At 47.1% G+C, this 16,387-nt stretch overlaps 1 protein-coding gene across 1 annotated transcript; it reads left to right on the top strand.

Moving 5' to 3' along the window:
- The first annotated feature begins 1,158 nt into the window (after positions 1 to 1,158).
- On the top strand, positions 1,159 to 16,019 carry ATOX1 (antioxidant 1 copper chaperone). The gene is made up of 4 exons (XM_054567912.1): positions 1,159 to 1,275; positions 8,763 to 8,838; positions 11,532 to 11,701; positions 15,884 to 16,019. Exons 1-3 carry the CDS (start codon positions 1,270 to 1,272, stop codon positions 11,654 to 11,656), a joined length of 207 nt encoding a protein of 68 aa, XP_054423887.1. The 5' UTR covers positions 1,159 to 1,269; the 3' UTR covers positions 11,657 to 11,701; positions 15,884 to 16,019.
- Positions 16,020 to 16,387: the final 368 nt, after the last annotated feature.

A 16,387-nucleotide genomic window follows, 5' to 3' on the forward strand; every position in this document is an offset into this window, starting at 1 on the left:
CTCAATCTGAATATCTCTACCTCTCAAACCATGCTCATTCTTGTCTTCCAACATTTGTACTTGCTATTCATTCTGCTTCCTTCCTTCCCAAATTGCTCATCTTCCTTCATCATGGAGAGGTTCATAATGAGTCACCCCAAGATGAACCTCTGTGATATGTGGATTATTTTGAGCTAAAGGCAACTGAGCTCCATTGCACTCAACAGAAACTTCTGTACACCCACTCCCAACTACTAGAAGAATTTAAATTAGGGGTCTTGCCCATAAGGTTTATCACCAAAAATAACTTTCGATGACCTATCTATGTCAGGGCAAACTTCTCATTACTGAACTTCTGCTCTTATTCTGAGAATGATCTTCCTTCCCTCTGAAATTCCAAGCACCTGACCTCATCCTTAGCGCACAATGTCATGTATTTATTTCCCCTTTCTAACTCAGGACCGATTCTGTACGTGGGGTCTCTGGCTCATGTATGGGGGGTTCCCACATGTTATTAAATTGGGTTATTTTCTCCCATTAATCTGTGTCATGGCAACTTAATTATTAGATAGAGAAAGAATCTTGGCAGGTGGAGGAAAGTTTCTTCCTACTCCAGCATCAGAAAAACCTGTACTCTTCTCCTTAACTCATTTATTACCTCCGGCCAAAATCTCCTCTTCGACTGCCTGTCCTGTCCTGTCCCCTCCCCTTTCCCTCAACACACACACACACACACACTCCAGCCTGAGTTAGAGATCCTTTCTCTGCTCCCATGACACATTTCCTTTAACACTGCAATATCATGCCATGCTTCGTTGGCTCCCTACAGGGCTCTGTCTTTTCCATTACTGCCTTTTGGATGCCTAGTACAGTTCTAGCTAATGGTTGGGATTCAATAGTGACTGAGTGAACACAAGAGGTTGTCCTTTTAGGGTGGGACGGAGCCTGTCCTATTCACTAAGGGGCCCTTGTATTCCCAAAGCCCCTAATACGAGCCTGAAACAGAGCCTGCAGTCCACAAGGTGCCGACCGGAGGTACAGGCCAGCCCAGCAGGTTGCACCACCTCGCTCGGAAGCGAGTGTGTCCCAGGCCACGCCCACCGGAAAAGGCAGAGTGACCGGGCGGCCCTAGGGTCGGGTGGGTGGGGCCCACTCCCGGCTGGGCGGAGGGGGCGGGGCGTGGCCTGCGGGGGCGGCTCCCCAGGGCGCGCAAGCCTGGAAACCCGGCAGCGCCACTGCTCAGAACCAGGAGAAGCGTCGCTACCGTCGCCACCCACGGTCCCTTCAGCCATGCCGGTAAGTGTCCGCCCGGACACCGCCCCTGCCCCGCGTAGGTCTGCGGCCCCCTGGTTGAGCCTCGGCTGCACAGTTACCTGGCCAGATGTCGCTCTTCCAGGGCACAGGCCGCGCCGGGAGCTATTGCCCCTTCTCAGCCCTCCCCACCCCAGCCCCTGCTTCTGCGAAGCTCCGGAAAGTCTATAGTGAAAGCGGGTTTTAGGTAAAAGTCAGGCTTTGGAACATCGGAACTGCAAGGCCTCCAGCGATGACTGGCCCAGATCTGCCCTGCATAGACGGGGAAACTGAGACCCAGGGCAGGGCAGAGAGGAGCCCGCGATCACACAGGGAGTGGATGGCGAGTGGGAACTAGGACTCCCTAGTCCCTGCGCCTTCCGCCTGGGTGCACTTCTGCGGAGCTGGCCTTGAAAGAGGGGCGGGGGAGGGGTGGCTAGGGCCTAGTGGACCGGGAGGGTTTTCAGAGGTCCCTGTTTTTCTTCCCTTCCCCTGCCCACTGTGGCCGACTTTCAGGTAAGTACTGGGCGACACTGAATGGAGACAGTGGGTTACCAGTCACTTTCTGAACCTGAACCCAGGAGCCCCAGAGAGGTTCAGGGACCTGCCCAAAGTCTCCTTTTGCTCAGAGGCAGAGTTTGGGGAGAACTGAGCAGGTCTTCACCAGTCTTTGCAGCTCACTCAGTCTCACTGCAAATATCTGGTAGATAAGAAATTAAGGCCTTTTGGTGCACTTTCCCTCTCAGGAGCACACCCCCGCCTTTCCCTACCTCTTCACCTCCCCACCCCAGGCTTGTTATCTTTGTCCTCTCTTCTAAGCTCCTAGGGCCCTTCTTTTGCTTCTGTAACTTGTTTTGGAAGCCCAGCTGGCTCAGCTCTGTAACTGTCTAAATAAATTTTCTCTTATAATTTTAAAAAAGGAAAGGAGGGAGGGAGGAAGGAAGGAAGCAAGCTTTCTGCAAATTAAAAAAAACCCCAAAGCCCATAATTTACACAAGGTCTTGTTGGGAGGTGGATGGAACCAGGACTAATTCCCTTATCTTCAGACTCCCAGCCTCTCCTGGCCTGGCCACCCCGTGGTAAGTGCTGACAAAAGTAGTCAGTTGGCTTGGGAGGAAGTTGTGATCCCAGCTGCATCCCAATTGGGTCCTGGCCTTTAGCACTTTCCCCTGGGGGGGCAGGGGGCTAGCTCACCATTCTGCTCCAAGTGAGTACTCAGAGGTGTCTCACAGGTGCCCTGTGTCTTAGCATCCTAGCTTTGGGGAAGCTGACAGGTGAGCCAGAGGTCCCCTGGGCCAAGCCACAAACATTGCAGGTGTCATTTTCCTTGGATCTTGCCAAATGCCTTGGGACACAGCCTCAGACACATGAAGTATGGACTAAGAACTTGACAGCACCGGCCCTCCCAGTTCAACAAATCTGCCCATGATAGTGTTAGTGGATGGCATTCATCACACCGAGACTGGATAGCGGAGGCCACCAGGCTTTTGTTGGGGGCGCAGGGTGGCAGTGGAGGAAGGCCAGCTTGAGGATCACTATCCTCTGTTCACTTCTGGGGATTTAGACAAACAAAAGACCCTCCAGAGGGGATGATCGGTGTGAGGAGGGCACTGGGTGCCAGGTCACGAGACGAACAGCTGAAGGAAGGAGGATTTAGGAGAGGGCCTGCCATCAGAACTGGAAGGGGAAGACTGTCTCCTGAGAGGTTTCTCAGACGCGTGGAATCTCGTAAACCTTTCTGGAAATCTGTGCCCCTGCTTGCCTACCAGGTGACCTTGATTAAGCTGCTTTACTTCTCCCTGCCTTGATTTCCTCATCTGTAGAATGGGGATAAAAACTGACCTGCCAGGACTGTTGTTAGTTTGAACTGGGCAAATGCCAGGAAATTATTCGGCACAGCCACTGCCATAGGGAGTCCACAAGGAATAGGAGCCATTGTGTAGACCTAGGACAAGTAAGGGAGAACTACAGCAAGCAGATTTCAAACCCCATGTTAACAAGGACTGCAGTGGTGAAGAGTTCAGGCTTTTGAGACTATGTCCGGTCTAGGCCCTGCCACTCGCTGGCTGTGCCACGTTTAGTGACCTAACCTGTGAAACTCAACTTCCTCATTTGTTAAGAAAGGATAATAATAATGACTTACTCATGGGGTTATAATGATTAACCAATGTAATTCATAGAAGGTGCTTAGGACAATGGCTGGCACGGAGAAGTCTCTCAAATGCTATTAGTAGTAAAACTCTCCCTTATTCAGGGAATTCAAAGACTGACTGTCCTGGATAGCTGAGAAAGAATTCCTTGACTGAGAGGAGCTGGACAGGGTGACTCCACTCCATTCCTGCCTTGCCAAGTCTGAGAGTCTGTGAAGGAAGAGTGCAATTTTGATCAGACTTTTTCATCAACTTTAAAGGACCCGTTTTTAGAGGTCCCAGAGCAGAGGCTCTGAGGGGCTGGAACTGCACAAGGTCAAGCGTTCATTGGTGGGCTAGTCTTGGGATTCCCTGTGGAGCATGGCTTACTCTGTTGGTTAAGTAGGTTTTCCACCACCCCCTACTTTACTTTTTCAACTCAGAGGTAGAGGAGGAGAACACTGAAGTGTCATGTTTACCACCCAGAAGCCACCTTCTGGCTTCTGACCTGTGTGCTGTGGAAGTTGGAAGGAAACCTGCTGTCTATAGTCTGCACAGCAGGAAGCTTCAGATGTCTGTTGACTTTAGGTCCTTGGGCAGCAAAAACTCATGCTACTTCACAAGGTGTTCCCACTCTCAGAGGTCTTGCTGAGAGTCAGGGTTGCAGGCGTGGCAGTGCTGCTTGCTGGTCCAGAACCAGCAGGGTGTCCCAGGAGCCAGGAAAGCCTGGGTTCACATCCCAGCCTCAGCACATGCTCACCATGTGACTATGGGCATTTTAATTAACCCCTGAGTGAAATAAGGTGTCTAGCTCCCTTTCCAGGCTGGGAGAGGACTCTCAGGTACCAGATAAAGAACATTGAGTACATAGTGGGTACACAGTAGATGTAGGTCTTACATCAGTCTTGCAAACCCTTTAAACCTTAGAATGGGTATAGATTTGCAAACCACTGACAAATCTTGACCATCTGTTGTTTGTTCTAGACCAGGAGTCAGTAGACTTTCTTAAAGGACCAATAGTAATACCTTAGAATTTGCTAACCATGTGGTCTGTTACAAGTACAGATGTACCTGGTTTTATCTGCAGTTAGCTTTGTTGCCCTCCACAAATGGGGGTGGGGTGTTGGGTTTGTTTTTTTTTAAACAAATTAAAAGCAAAACACTCCACCAGCAAAAGATGATAAAGCACCAGCTTGCTTTATGGAGAAACCCACTATATTGCGGTGCTCTGGAATCGGACTCACAATATCTCTGAAGTGTGCCTGTCTTGAGGATACAGCAATGAACTGAACAAAGCCCCTGTCTCCTGGGAGCTTAGTTTATTAGATATCTTGCAGGCTGTAGCATGTCAAGCCTGCATGAAGCGTCCAGGAGCCTGGGTTCCCTTATTGATCTGTCCTTGAACTCCCTGGGAGTGCATGCAAATCCACTCCCTTTCTAGCAGTTAGGTGATGCCTCTGAGAATTAGCATTTGGATGAGAACAGTGGCCACAATAGAGAAATCAAGATGGCAGAGGAGTGAGTGGAAGTCACACTGACCTCCTTCCAGGACCAATCTGGAATTACAACTAAATTGTGGAGAGATCACCTGGAATGAACAACTGAACAGTAGTGAGAGAGGAGCCTTATAACCTTGGACAGACAGAAGAATCAGCTTTAGCACAACCTAACTGGTAAGGAGTGTGGTAGAGACTCAAGAAGGCAGGCAGCAGCACCAGAAGGATATTGAAATGGCCAGTTGGATCCCTTTGAGAAGAGCAGGGTCTAAACCATAAGTGGGGATCTCCAGCCTACGGCACCAGAGCCCAAAAAGTACACAGATAACAACCAGCTGTGAAAAGTGGCAGGGTTGCTCTCTGCCAGAGACACAAAGAGCCTTTTAAAGGGCCAACACATAAATTTTTATTTGCAGCCACTTACCATGGTCTCCGGCAAAGGTGGGGGCAGAGTGGGCTAGAGATGCCTGAAGAGAGACTGGGGAAGGAGGCTTTGGAGAGAGATCTGAGAGAGTAGCTGGCAGGATCCCAGTGCTGACTCATCCCCCATACAGCAGCAGCCATCTTGTTCAGGCAGACCACACCCCTGAACGGGAGCAATGCGAGAGGACACAATAGCCCCGCCCCCAGGAGGGACTCTGCCCGGGCCCAGTGGTGCTAAAGCCTGACGGCTGAGTACAGAGTGGCAGCTACAGATAGTAGATCCCTGGCTAAAGGGGGCACAGAGTGATCTAGAGGCACTTGAGGAGAGACTGGAGATGGAGGTTTTGGGGAGAGAACAGAGAGTAGCTGGCAGGATCCCGGTGCTGACTCATCCCCCATACAGCAGCAGCCATCTGGCTCAGGCAGACCATTCTCCTGAGTAGGAGCAACAGGAGAGGACCAAATTACCCCACCCCCAGAAGGGACCCTGCCCCACCCTATGGTGTCTATGCAGGCCTGCTGAGTGCAGAGTGACTAGATTAACAGCTGAAGGAGACAGCCACAGACAGTGGATTCCAGAAAGTCTCGAACAGACTGCTAAGTCTGTTCAACATCTGTCATCATGAGAGGCAGATACAAAAAGAAAAAACAATGGTCTCCTCCCATAGATGTACACACCACAAAATCAGGAAATCAAGACATCAATTTAAGAAGCAGAAGCAAAAAACAAGAGTCTCACAAATAATGGGGAGAAAAAGAAACACCCCCCAGTCAAAAGGAAGGGAGGAAATCCCAGAAAGAAAACTAAATGAAATAGAGGGAAGTAAATGATCAGATACTGAGTTCAAAATAATGATTCTAACAAAGCTCAGTGAGCTCAGTGAGAATTACAAAACACTACAGAAAACTGAGCAGATTATTGCAAACTACATCAGCATGGAAAAGGACCTAGAAACTATCAATAAGAGAAGAAAGGAAATGAAGAATAAAATTTCTGAATTGAAGAACACAGTAGACGGAATCAAAAGCAGGCTAGATGAAGCAGAGGATCGAATCAGCGAGCTGGAGGATAAGGTAGAAAAAGCCTCCCAGAAAGAGCAAGAAAATGAAAAAAGACTCAAAAAGAATGAATGGGCATTTAAGGAAATTCAGGACAACCTGAAAACGTAACAATATCCATATAATAGGGATACCAGAAGAAGAAGATGAGGAGAAAGGAATAGAGAACCTGTTTGAAAAAGCAGTGATGGAAAACTTCCCTAATTTGAGGAGAGAAAAAGTCACACAAGTCCAGGAAGCACAGAGGGTCCTATTCAAGAGAAACCCAATGAGGCCAACTCCAAGACATATCACAATTAAAATGGCAAATATCAAAGACGAACAGAGAATCCTAAAGGCAGCAAGGGAGAAAGAGAAAGTAACATAAGGGAGCCCTGGTACAGCTAGCAGCTGACTTCTCAACAGAAACACTACAAGCCAGAAGAGAATGGCAAGAAATATTCCAAGTAATGAAAAGCAAAGGCCTGCAACCGAGACTGCTCTACCCAGCAAGGCTCTCAATTAAAATGGAAGGCGAAATATGGCATTTCCCAGACAAAAGAAAGCTAAAAGAATACATCTCCATCAACCCAGCATTGCAAAATATGCTAAAGGGACTACTTTAAGGAGATGAAGGAAAAGAGTCTATGAATACCCAGTTCCTTTCACAGTCACCAATACTTGATATTACCAGTATTTTTAATACTTACTAATCTGATTGTGACAGTGATGTGTTATATTAATTGTTATTTTATTATTTGTTGAAACCAAACCTGTTTTTGTATATTTCTTGCCTATTTCTATTATTTTTAAAAAGCTTTAAATGACTTTTTGGTATTCTTTATCCATTTTTTGACTAAATGTAGAATTTTTACCCTAAAAAAGAAACCCAAATTATTAACCCTTTTTAGATGTGTTGCAAATACTTTCCTATTCTATTACTTGTCCTTTAACTCTTTTTACATGAATATCACTGTATAGTCTTAAATGTTTAATATAGTCATATTGTCAATATTTTACTTTATAGCTCTTGGGTTTGAATATTTTACTTCAGGGTAAGAAAAATATTATTTTGTATTTTCTCCTAAAACTCCTTAGATTTTGCATATTGATTTTTAACTCACCTGATTTTTTTTTATAATATGTGAAATAGGGCTCTATATTTGTTTTATTTCAAGTAATAGTGGTTCATGCACCTTATTTGTTGAATAAGCCTTATTTCGCCATTGATTTGAAATATCAATTTACTCATATATTACATTGTTAGATATATACATTTGTTTTTAGAATACTCATTTTATTTCATCAATCTACCTGATTATTTCTGTGCTAGAGTCATGTTTTAATTGCTGAGACTTTATAATGGATTTAAATTTTTTAATATTTTATAATGGGTTTTGACATTTAAAAACATAAATAAAATCAATCTGCATTTAAAAAAAGAAAGAAAGAAAGAGAAGGAACTCCTACCTCTTGCGACAGCATGGATGGAACTGGAGACTATTATGCTCAGTGACATAAGCCAGTCGGTGAAAGACAAACACCATATGATCTCACCTATAAGTGGAATCTATTCAACAAAATAAACTAACGAACAAAATAAACCACAGGCATGGAAACATGGAGCAGACTAAAAGTGACCAGAGGGGCTGGGGAAAGGGGACAATGGTGGAAAGGAGAAGGGACTAGACAAGGAACATGTATGAATGACCGATGGACATGGACAACAGAGTGAGAATTGACTGCGGGAGCAGGGGACAGAGTGGGAAGGGTGGAGGAGGGCAAAGGGAAAAATTGAGAAACTGTAATAGAATAAACATGACTTAAAAATAAAAAAATTTAAAAAGTTTTAAAAAATGAACAGTAGTCACGATATATCAGGATCACCAGGGAAGCTTTCTAGCCATCCTAGACGCCCCAGCCCACACTTGCTGGTCAGAACTTATAGTTTTTGCAAGCTCCTCGGAGACTGTAATACAGAAAGCGATCTTCTGAGGCATTAAACCACCAGATCAGTATGGCTCAGAGGATGGGCGTCCACCCTTGCCAGAGCTGATGGTGCTGAGATAGCCGCATGGCCTAAGAATCAGGATTTGGAAGGTGAGACTAGAAACCAACATTATAAACTAGCTCCCCAGCTGATTCAACTCACTGCGTGCCAGACTCTGCTAAAGGAGTTATAGGGATTATCTCATTTAACACCACAGCCTGTGAGGTAGAGAAATCCTTCGTTACTCCACTTTACCGATGAAGAGAGTGGGGCCCCAAACAGCTTGTGTGTCTTGTGACCGCCAGGAGTCGCCCTGCGTCTCTGCCCCTTGTCTTGGCCCTTGAGTGGGCTGCCTGCTGGTGGGGGGTGTGGGCCTCTCTGCAGGACTTGACTCACAGTCCCCTTTGTTTGTTTCAGAAGCACGAGTTCTCTGTAGACATGACTTGTGAAGGCTGCTCTAATGCAGTCACTCGGGTCCTCAACAAGCTAGGAGGTGAGTAGGTGGCCCTCAGTTGTGGGGGGGCGGGGGGGGAGACCGAAAAACTTTGTGTCAGGTTCAAATGCATGCAGACATGAAGCAGGAGAAGCTTGAGTTTAAGCTGATAATAACAGTAAAACTAATATGCATTGAGTACTTCACATGTGCCAATTACTCTGCTTGGTGGTTTTTTCATTTATTTTTCAAAACCGTTTAGGTAGCTTCTTTGACTGTCTCCACTATAGCAGGAGGGCACTGAAGTTCAGAGAAGTAACTTGACTGAGGTCACACAGCCAGTAAGTGGCAGAGCTGGGATTTGGCCTTCCCGTCTAGTTCCAGAGCTCTGTCAGTACTAGTTAGCATGTTGATAACCTCCAGAGAGATATAGCATCATTATCTCCATTAATATGTTTTAAATGTAACAATTTGAATCAGTCATGTGTAGAACTCCTAAGGCACCTCTTTTGGATATATTTAGAAAACTAGCCCTGGCTGGTGTGGTTCAGTGAATTGAGTGATGGCCTGTGAACCAAAGGGTCGCTGGTTCAATTCCCAGTCAGGGCACATGCCTGGGTTGCTGGCCAGGTCCCCAGTAGGGAGTGCATGAGAGGCAACCACACACTGATGTTTCTCTCCCTCTCTCCTCCCCTTCCCCTCTCTAAAAATAAATAAATAAAAATCCTGTTAAAAAGAAAAAGAAAACAATTATTCTCTTCTAGCCGCCTCAACTCTGAGCTGGGGAAACTGAGGCCCTGAAAGGGCTGTGGTCTGGCCCTGGTGCTCCATGAGGTAATGACTGAGCTGCAGTCAGAATTCTCGTAGTGCTGGGCCAGTCAGTTTTCTAAGATTTTCTTTTCTTTTTTCTTTTTTTAATTTATTTTCAGAGAGACGGGGAGGGAGGGAGATAGATAGGAAGTGAAACCTCCATGTTCAAGAGATATATCCATCAGTTGCTTCTCGCATGCCCCCAGCTGGGGACCTGGCCCGCAACCCAGGCACGTGCCCTGACTGGGAGTCAACCCAGAGACCTTTTGGTTCGCAGGCCTGCATTCAATCCACCAAGGCACACCAGCCAGGGCAGATTTTTATTTTTTAAACCCTGTATAATAATAACCCTGAATTTTCAAGGGGTTCCCATTAGGTGTGATCTTATTAGCATTTAAACCAGTTTTCTGAGCTGCACGTTCCATCTGTGGAATGAGGATATTGTGGAAAGATCCTGGCTGCTGACGTGTCACATGACTGTGGCCGCTCCCCCACAGGCCCGAGTCTCCCCGGCTATCATGTGGGAAAGTCAGTCTGTTTCGGCTTTTGCCGTGGATACTTGGAGTGGACTTCTGCTCAGAAGCCCCTCACGTAGAGAGTGGCACTGTCTGGATGAAACAAGGGTGGGACTGCTTTTTAACAGCTCGAAGACACCTTCCCAGAAACCTGGGCTGCAAGGAACACAATTTGAAATCCACTGTGTTAGATAGTCCCAGAGCCCCTTCCAGCTCTATGATGCCAGAGGAGGGAGACACTCCTGAACCCAGAGACTAAAAGGCAGAGTGCAGCACGGATACATTGTAACACCCACCCACTCCAGGTATCCATTCACTACAAATTCAGCCATTATGATTAAACCTTGTGCCATGTGCTTTTTAAGGCCCCTTGCCTGATGCAGGGGGATCTGCCCTGAACTTGGGCAGGTTTCTCCCTGCCTTTCACTACTCTCCCCACTCGAAAAGGGTCAGAAGGGCTTCGAGTTGCTTGTGGCCCTAGATGAGCAGTCCTGGGCCAGAGGAATCACAGACTAACGGTGTACTTGAACTTGGAAAGACCATAGGGGCTGGCCAACCCCAACTCCTTCAGTACAGATGGGGAATCTGAGGCCTGTAATGGGCAGGACCCAGAAGTCAGTGGTGAAGCCACATCTAGAACCTATGAAGAGCCTTCCCTGTGCGTTCTGCTGTCTCAGTAAGACCCAGTCAGCGTATTCCCTTGTGCCGCTGGGGGGCTTTTAATGGCACAGCCCTTGAAGAGGACAATTTTGCAATATCAATTAACATTGAAAAGGTGCCAGTCTGTTGCCCCCCAATTTGCATTCTGTGAATTCACGGTACAGAAATGTTTTCACAGGTTTTACAAGATATGTTCAGGTACGTTGACCATGTCATTGTTGTGGTGAGAGGGAGAAACTGGAAGCAACCTCAGTGTCCTTCCGCAGGGGACTGGGTAGGCGTACGGCACATCCACATTATGGATCGTGGCGTAGCTGTTAAAAAAAAAGAGTATAGTAAGTCTGTGTATGCTAAAATGGCAAGATATCCTGGCCATTGGAACGTGAAATATTGCGGGACCTGTTTCTGCAGTATGATGCCATTTAGGGGAGTTATTTTCCATTTGTCTGATCGGGAAAAAGACTGGGTAGATGCCACAGTATTTGGGGTGATCTCTAGAAGGTGAAGAGAGTAGGGGCCTTAATACCTTCAACTTTATCGGAAATGTTTGCCCTTTTTTTTCAATGCTTTGTCTCTATTGCTTTTGCAAATCTAGAGCAGGGGTCAGCACACTACAGTCTTACGGGGAAGTTTCCTGATCCCTGGGCCAGAGAAGAGCGGAAGAGTAGTTGTGAATAAGGACTTCAGAGCCTGAGCTCTTTCTCGCTCTAACGGTGAGGGTCTCTGTTCCCGAGGCCCACACCCTCACTCCACTTCCTCTTCCTGCAGGTATTCAGTTTGAGATCGACCTGCCCAACAAGAAGGTTTGCATCGACTCTGAGCACAGCGTGGATGCTCTGCTGGAGACCCTGAAGAAAACAGGGAAGACTGTTACCTACGTCGGCCCCAAATAGCGAGGGCCTGGACCTCCGGCCCGCAGGATGGACCAAAGTGGGCAGGTGGGTGAGGCCCCAGCACTGCGGCAGAATAGCTGATTATCTAATGCAAATCCCATGTCCAGGGAGCCCTCACAGCCCTTGTGAGTAGAGACTGCACTATGGAATGTCTCCCAGGACCCCTTTTATGACACGTGGGTGCATTTTGTGACCAGCCAAGTTTACATTTGGGGCATATGACCCTGAACTGTGTGTCTCTTGCTTTGGTCAGTTGACTGTCCCATCAGAGCTAACACCTGTGCCCTGGCCTCTTGCCTGTGGGCACCAACCAGGTGAGTTCATTCTGACTGGTGCAAAACGGTCAGGTGTCTAAGCTGGCTATTCCCGCTGATTTTACATAATCCAGGAGGCAGACAAGTGGCCCTGTGCCTGCACTCTTCCCTAGGGCACCGGGGCAGGCCTCGCTCACCCACCCAGTGTTCCCTCTGTGCCGGGCTCCTTCACGCCCCGCCCTCCCCCCAGCTGTCGCTGCCCATACAGTGCATTTGATGTGGGAATTGCAGCGATTGCCACATCCCTGTGGTCTCACTCTAATGGAGGACAGTGAGGCCTGGAGAGGGGACGTGGTGTGACTAACGCCCCACACAGGCGCCCGGCAGAGGCAGGGTGAGAGGCCTCCGGAATCGGGGGTCTGCAGTGGCTGATGGCAGTGTCCCCTGACTGGGCCCGCGGAGGGCCCCCAGGCAGAGGCAGCCAGCTTACGACTGACTGCTGGGCCATGTCAGTCCCCTGCGAGCACAGCCCCCTTCCTACAGGTTCCGCTGGAGTCTGAGCCAGGGCAGTGGACTGAGTATATAATGACCTCACGTGCAAATCATGAGATGTCAGATGTGTCTGTTTTCCTCATCCCCTTTCCATCCATGGATGCAACTCAAGTTCAGGATGAGCACAGGATGAATAATCAGAATCACAGCCCTGCCCTCATTGCATGCCTGAGCTTACATGCTGGAGACTCAGTCTCTCCGTCGGCAAAAACGGGGCTCCACCCTCTCCCCTGCTTCCCTGCCTGGCAGGGGTTCCCGTGAAATCCCTCTGAAAATGAAGGGTTGTCTCAGAGAGGCTGAGGGCTCCAGCATGTTGCAGACCAGTGCTCGCACTTACTCCTGCATCACTAGGGTTTTGTGGGAGGATGAGGGGAAAGCCCTCTGGTGAGAGGGGATGGATGGAGGGAGGGAAGAGAGAAACCTGCCTGAGCTGGTTATACACATGGGTGAGCTCCCATGTAGACAGAGAATTGGAATCTCCTGGCCTAGGCATGTGAATTTTGCTTAACTAACAATGTAATACCTGCTGGTTGTAAACCAAGCTTGGTTTCATGTTTGTCTCATAGTATTTTTTAAAATTGAGGTGAAATTCACATAACATGAAATTAACCACCATCTAGTGTGCCATTCGTGGACACTTAGTATATTCACAATGTTGTACAATCACCACCTCTCCCTAGTTTCAAAAGTTTCATCATGTCAGAAAAATTCCCTGTACCCCCATTAAGCCCTCCCCAGGGACCCCCCCCCCACCCTGCCACCATGCACATCTACTCTTTGCCTCTCTGGATTCACTTATTCTGGACTTTTCATAGAAAAGGAGTCATACTTGCAGTCAGGACAACAGTGTAGACAGACATGGCTTGCTTCTTCGCACAACCACATCAAAATTACAACTAAAATATAGAACCACCATCACGCAGAACTATCAGAAATTGAGTTAAATGGAAGTCTGACAACTACAGAATTAAAAGAAACCACATCCATCCAAACTGGTAGGAGGGGCACAGATGCAGAACAGGCTGGTCCCTCACCCATGTGTCATGAATAAAAATTTGGGAGGGATATCTTTGGAGCAAGGAATCCCAGCCCCACGCCAGCCCCCCAGCCCAGGGTTCCAGTGCCAGGAAGATAAGTCCCCACATTTTCTGGCTGCAAAACCCATCAACAATTGAGTTGGTGGAAGAAGCTGCGGGAGCCCCAAGCAGTTCCTCTTAAAGAACCCACACATGGACTCACCTAACCAGACTCACTCCCTCTGAGCCCCAGCACCAGGGTAGCAGCTTGAAAGGCACCAGTGATATACAGGGAGGAAATGAAGTGCCTGGCATCAAGGTGAAAAGAGGACATCGTCCCTTTTCTAAACCCTCCCCCCACAGAGCCAGCAAGGTGGTGCCATATCTGAGACTCCACCAACCTGGCTAACACTGTTGGACCTGCTTTGGAGATCCCCAGAGACTCTGCCCCACCCAACTTATGGGCCCACCCAAGCTACTTTTCCATGTGGCTTGTCTTGGCTCACTTTACAACTCATTAAATTCTATCAAGTAAACAACAGTTGGCCTCAGTGAGCCCCAGGCCCAGCTCTAGCAACAGCCAGCTTAGATTCGAGGCTTGGCTTCCCCTGGGAATCTCCAAGCCCAGCACAAGTAGCAGCCATCTCAGGTTGCTTTATAGCTTAGGCAGGGTGCCCCAGGCAAAACAGGGGTGCCAGAAGGAGAAGAGAAAGAGCAAGAAATAGGAAATCTATTTGGAAAAAATAATGAAAGAAAACTTTGCTAATTTGGTGAAGGAACTAGACATACAAGTCCAAGAAGAACAGATAGTCCCAAACAAGATGGATGCAAAGAGGCCCACTCCAAGACACATCATAATTAAAATGCCAAAGGTTAATGATAAAGAGAGAATCTTAAAAGCAGCAAGAGAAAGGAAATTATTTACAGGGGAATTCCCTTGAGATTGTCAGCTGATTTCTCAGAAGAAACTTTTCAGGCTAGAAGGGATTGGCAAGAAATAGTCAAAAGTCATGAAACAGGGACCTACAGCCAAGATTGCTCTCTGCAGCCAAGCTATCATGTAGAATCAAAGAGCAGATAAAGAGCTTCCCAGACAAGAAAAAACTAAAGGAGTTCGTCATCACCAAACCATTATTATCTGAAATATTAAAGGGACTTATTCAAGAAAAAGAAGATCAAAACTATGAACAATAAAATGGCAAAAAAATACATATTTATCAGCAAATGAATCTGAAAATCAAACTAAGCAACCAAGAATACCAGAGATAGAATCATGTTTATGGAGAATGTTTTGATAGTTGCCAGATGGGAGGGGATTAAGAAGTACAAATAGGTAGTTACCAAATAGCCAAAGGGATGTAAAGCATAGGAAATGGAGTAGCCAAAGAATTTATATGCATGACCATGGACATGAACAATGGTGCGGAGATTGCCTGAGGGAGTAGGGGGGGCGGTGCTGGGTGGAGGGGAGCAAAGGGGGGAAAATCAAGACAACTGTAATAGCATAATCAATAAAATATAATTTTAAAAAAGGAGTCATACAGTAGGTGACTTTTTGTGTCTGGCTTCTTACACTTAAGCATCCTGTTTTCAAGATTCATTTCAGCGGTATCATGGGTCAGTACTTCATTCCCTTTTATGGCTGGATAATTATCATACTAGTTTTTATGTATTTTAGCTTTTTTTAAATCATAGGAATATTCACCTATCTACAACTGGAGTAGTAAAGATGATTCCCCATGTACTCATCACCCAGCTCCAATAATTGTCCAGTCACTGCTATCACTGTTTTATCTATGGCCCCACCCCCTCATTGTTCCACAGAACATTCTAGACATCCTATAATTTTATCTGCATATATCTTAGTAACTGCGTGCAGTGTGGGAGGGCTCCCTGAAATTCGGATGCATGCACTGGGCGAGAATCACCAGTCAAGTACTTTGCCCTACACACCCAGGCGACATCTCGTCTTTGAGTCTGTTTTAAACCCCCCTAACCAATGACTGATTTCAATCCAGTTTTGGGAACCAGAGCTAGAATGTTTATTGGTTATAAAGTCACCTTGATCATCTGGCTCATGGCAGATTTGTTTGCTCGTGATCTTGTTCATTATTCAAGCGTAAGTTGAAACAGGAGAGGGAGTCCTGTCCCACTAGCCCTGGGAGCTCCCCAGAAGAGGCCCTCAGCAGTGATTGGCTTAGCAAGGTTAATGGGTTCCAGTCAAGCTGAGAATAACAGACTTGGGAGCAGCATGCAGGGCTAGACACTGGGCTTTTAGGTCTCCAGCACCTGGGTTTCCCAGCTCACCCGCTACAACTTCCTCTTAGTGAGCCCTTGCTTCTGCAATGCTTCCACATGCACAGCAGATGGCGTCTTTGTTCCACCTAACATCTCATCTCTTCCAGGCCTCTGATCCTCTCCTGCCCTCCAGACAGATGGGTACCTGGCAATCCTGCTCAACGTTGGCAGTTTCTGCAGAGACCCCTCACTTGCCCTGCTCCTCCTTAGCTTTCCTGCAATAAAGTCGAACTGCTTTTGTTGGAGATGTTGTCTCTTATGTAGTCTTGATGTAGTTGCTTACGTGCTATGCTGTGATACTCACACGTTGCTAGGAAGGAGATAATTGCAATGCTTATTTGGGTTGGAGTTCTCAGAGCTCCCAGCTGGAAGTAAGAAGCCCAGTGGATTTTGATTATTTGCTGTATGATCTTTTGCAAGTCACTTAACCCCTCTGGGCCTCACTTTTCCTCATCTATAAAGTGAAGGTGTTGCGTTAGATTGGTGATATTTCTTTTCATGATTTTCTTAGAGTCCATATTTTGAAAAACTTTTGTCCTATCAAGTGAATGTCAAATCTTAAGACAGAAGAATGGGAAGAGGCAGGGAAGACAGACTGCCTGGGATAGAGT

This window comes from Pteronotus mesoamericanus, unplaced genomic scaffold (assembly GCF_021234165.1).
Source record: "Pteronotus mesoamericanus isolate MK-2021 breed Mesoamerican mustached bat unplaced genomic scaffold, CSHL_Meso_final contig_2, whole genome shotgun sequence".
Classification (NCBI taxonomy): Eukaryota; Metazoa; Chordata; class Mammalia; order Chiroptera; family Mormoopidae; genus Pteronotus; species Pteronotus mesoamericanus.

Bases quoted from the DNA above. Each gene is read 5' to 3' on its own strand.
- ATOX1 (XM_054567912.1), top strand. The intron at 8,839-11,531 runs GTGAGTAGGTGG...CTCTTCCTGCAG, and splicing joins GGTCCTCAACAAGCTAGGAG to GTATTCAGTTTGAGATCGAC.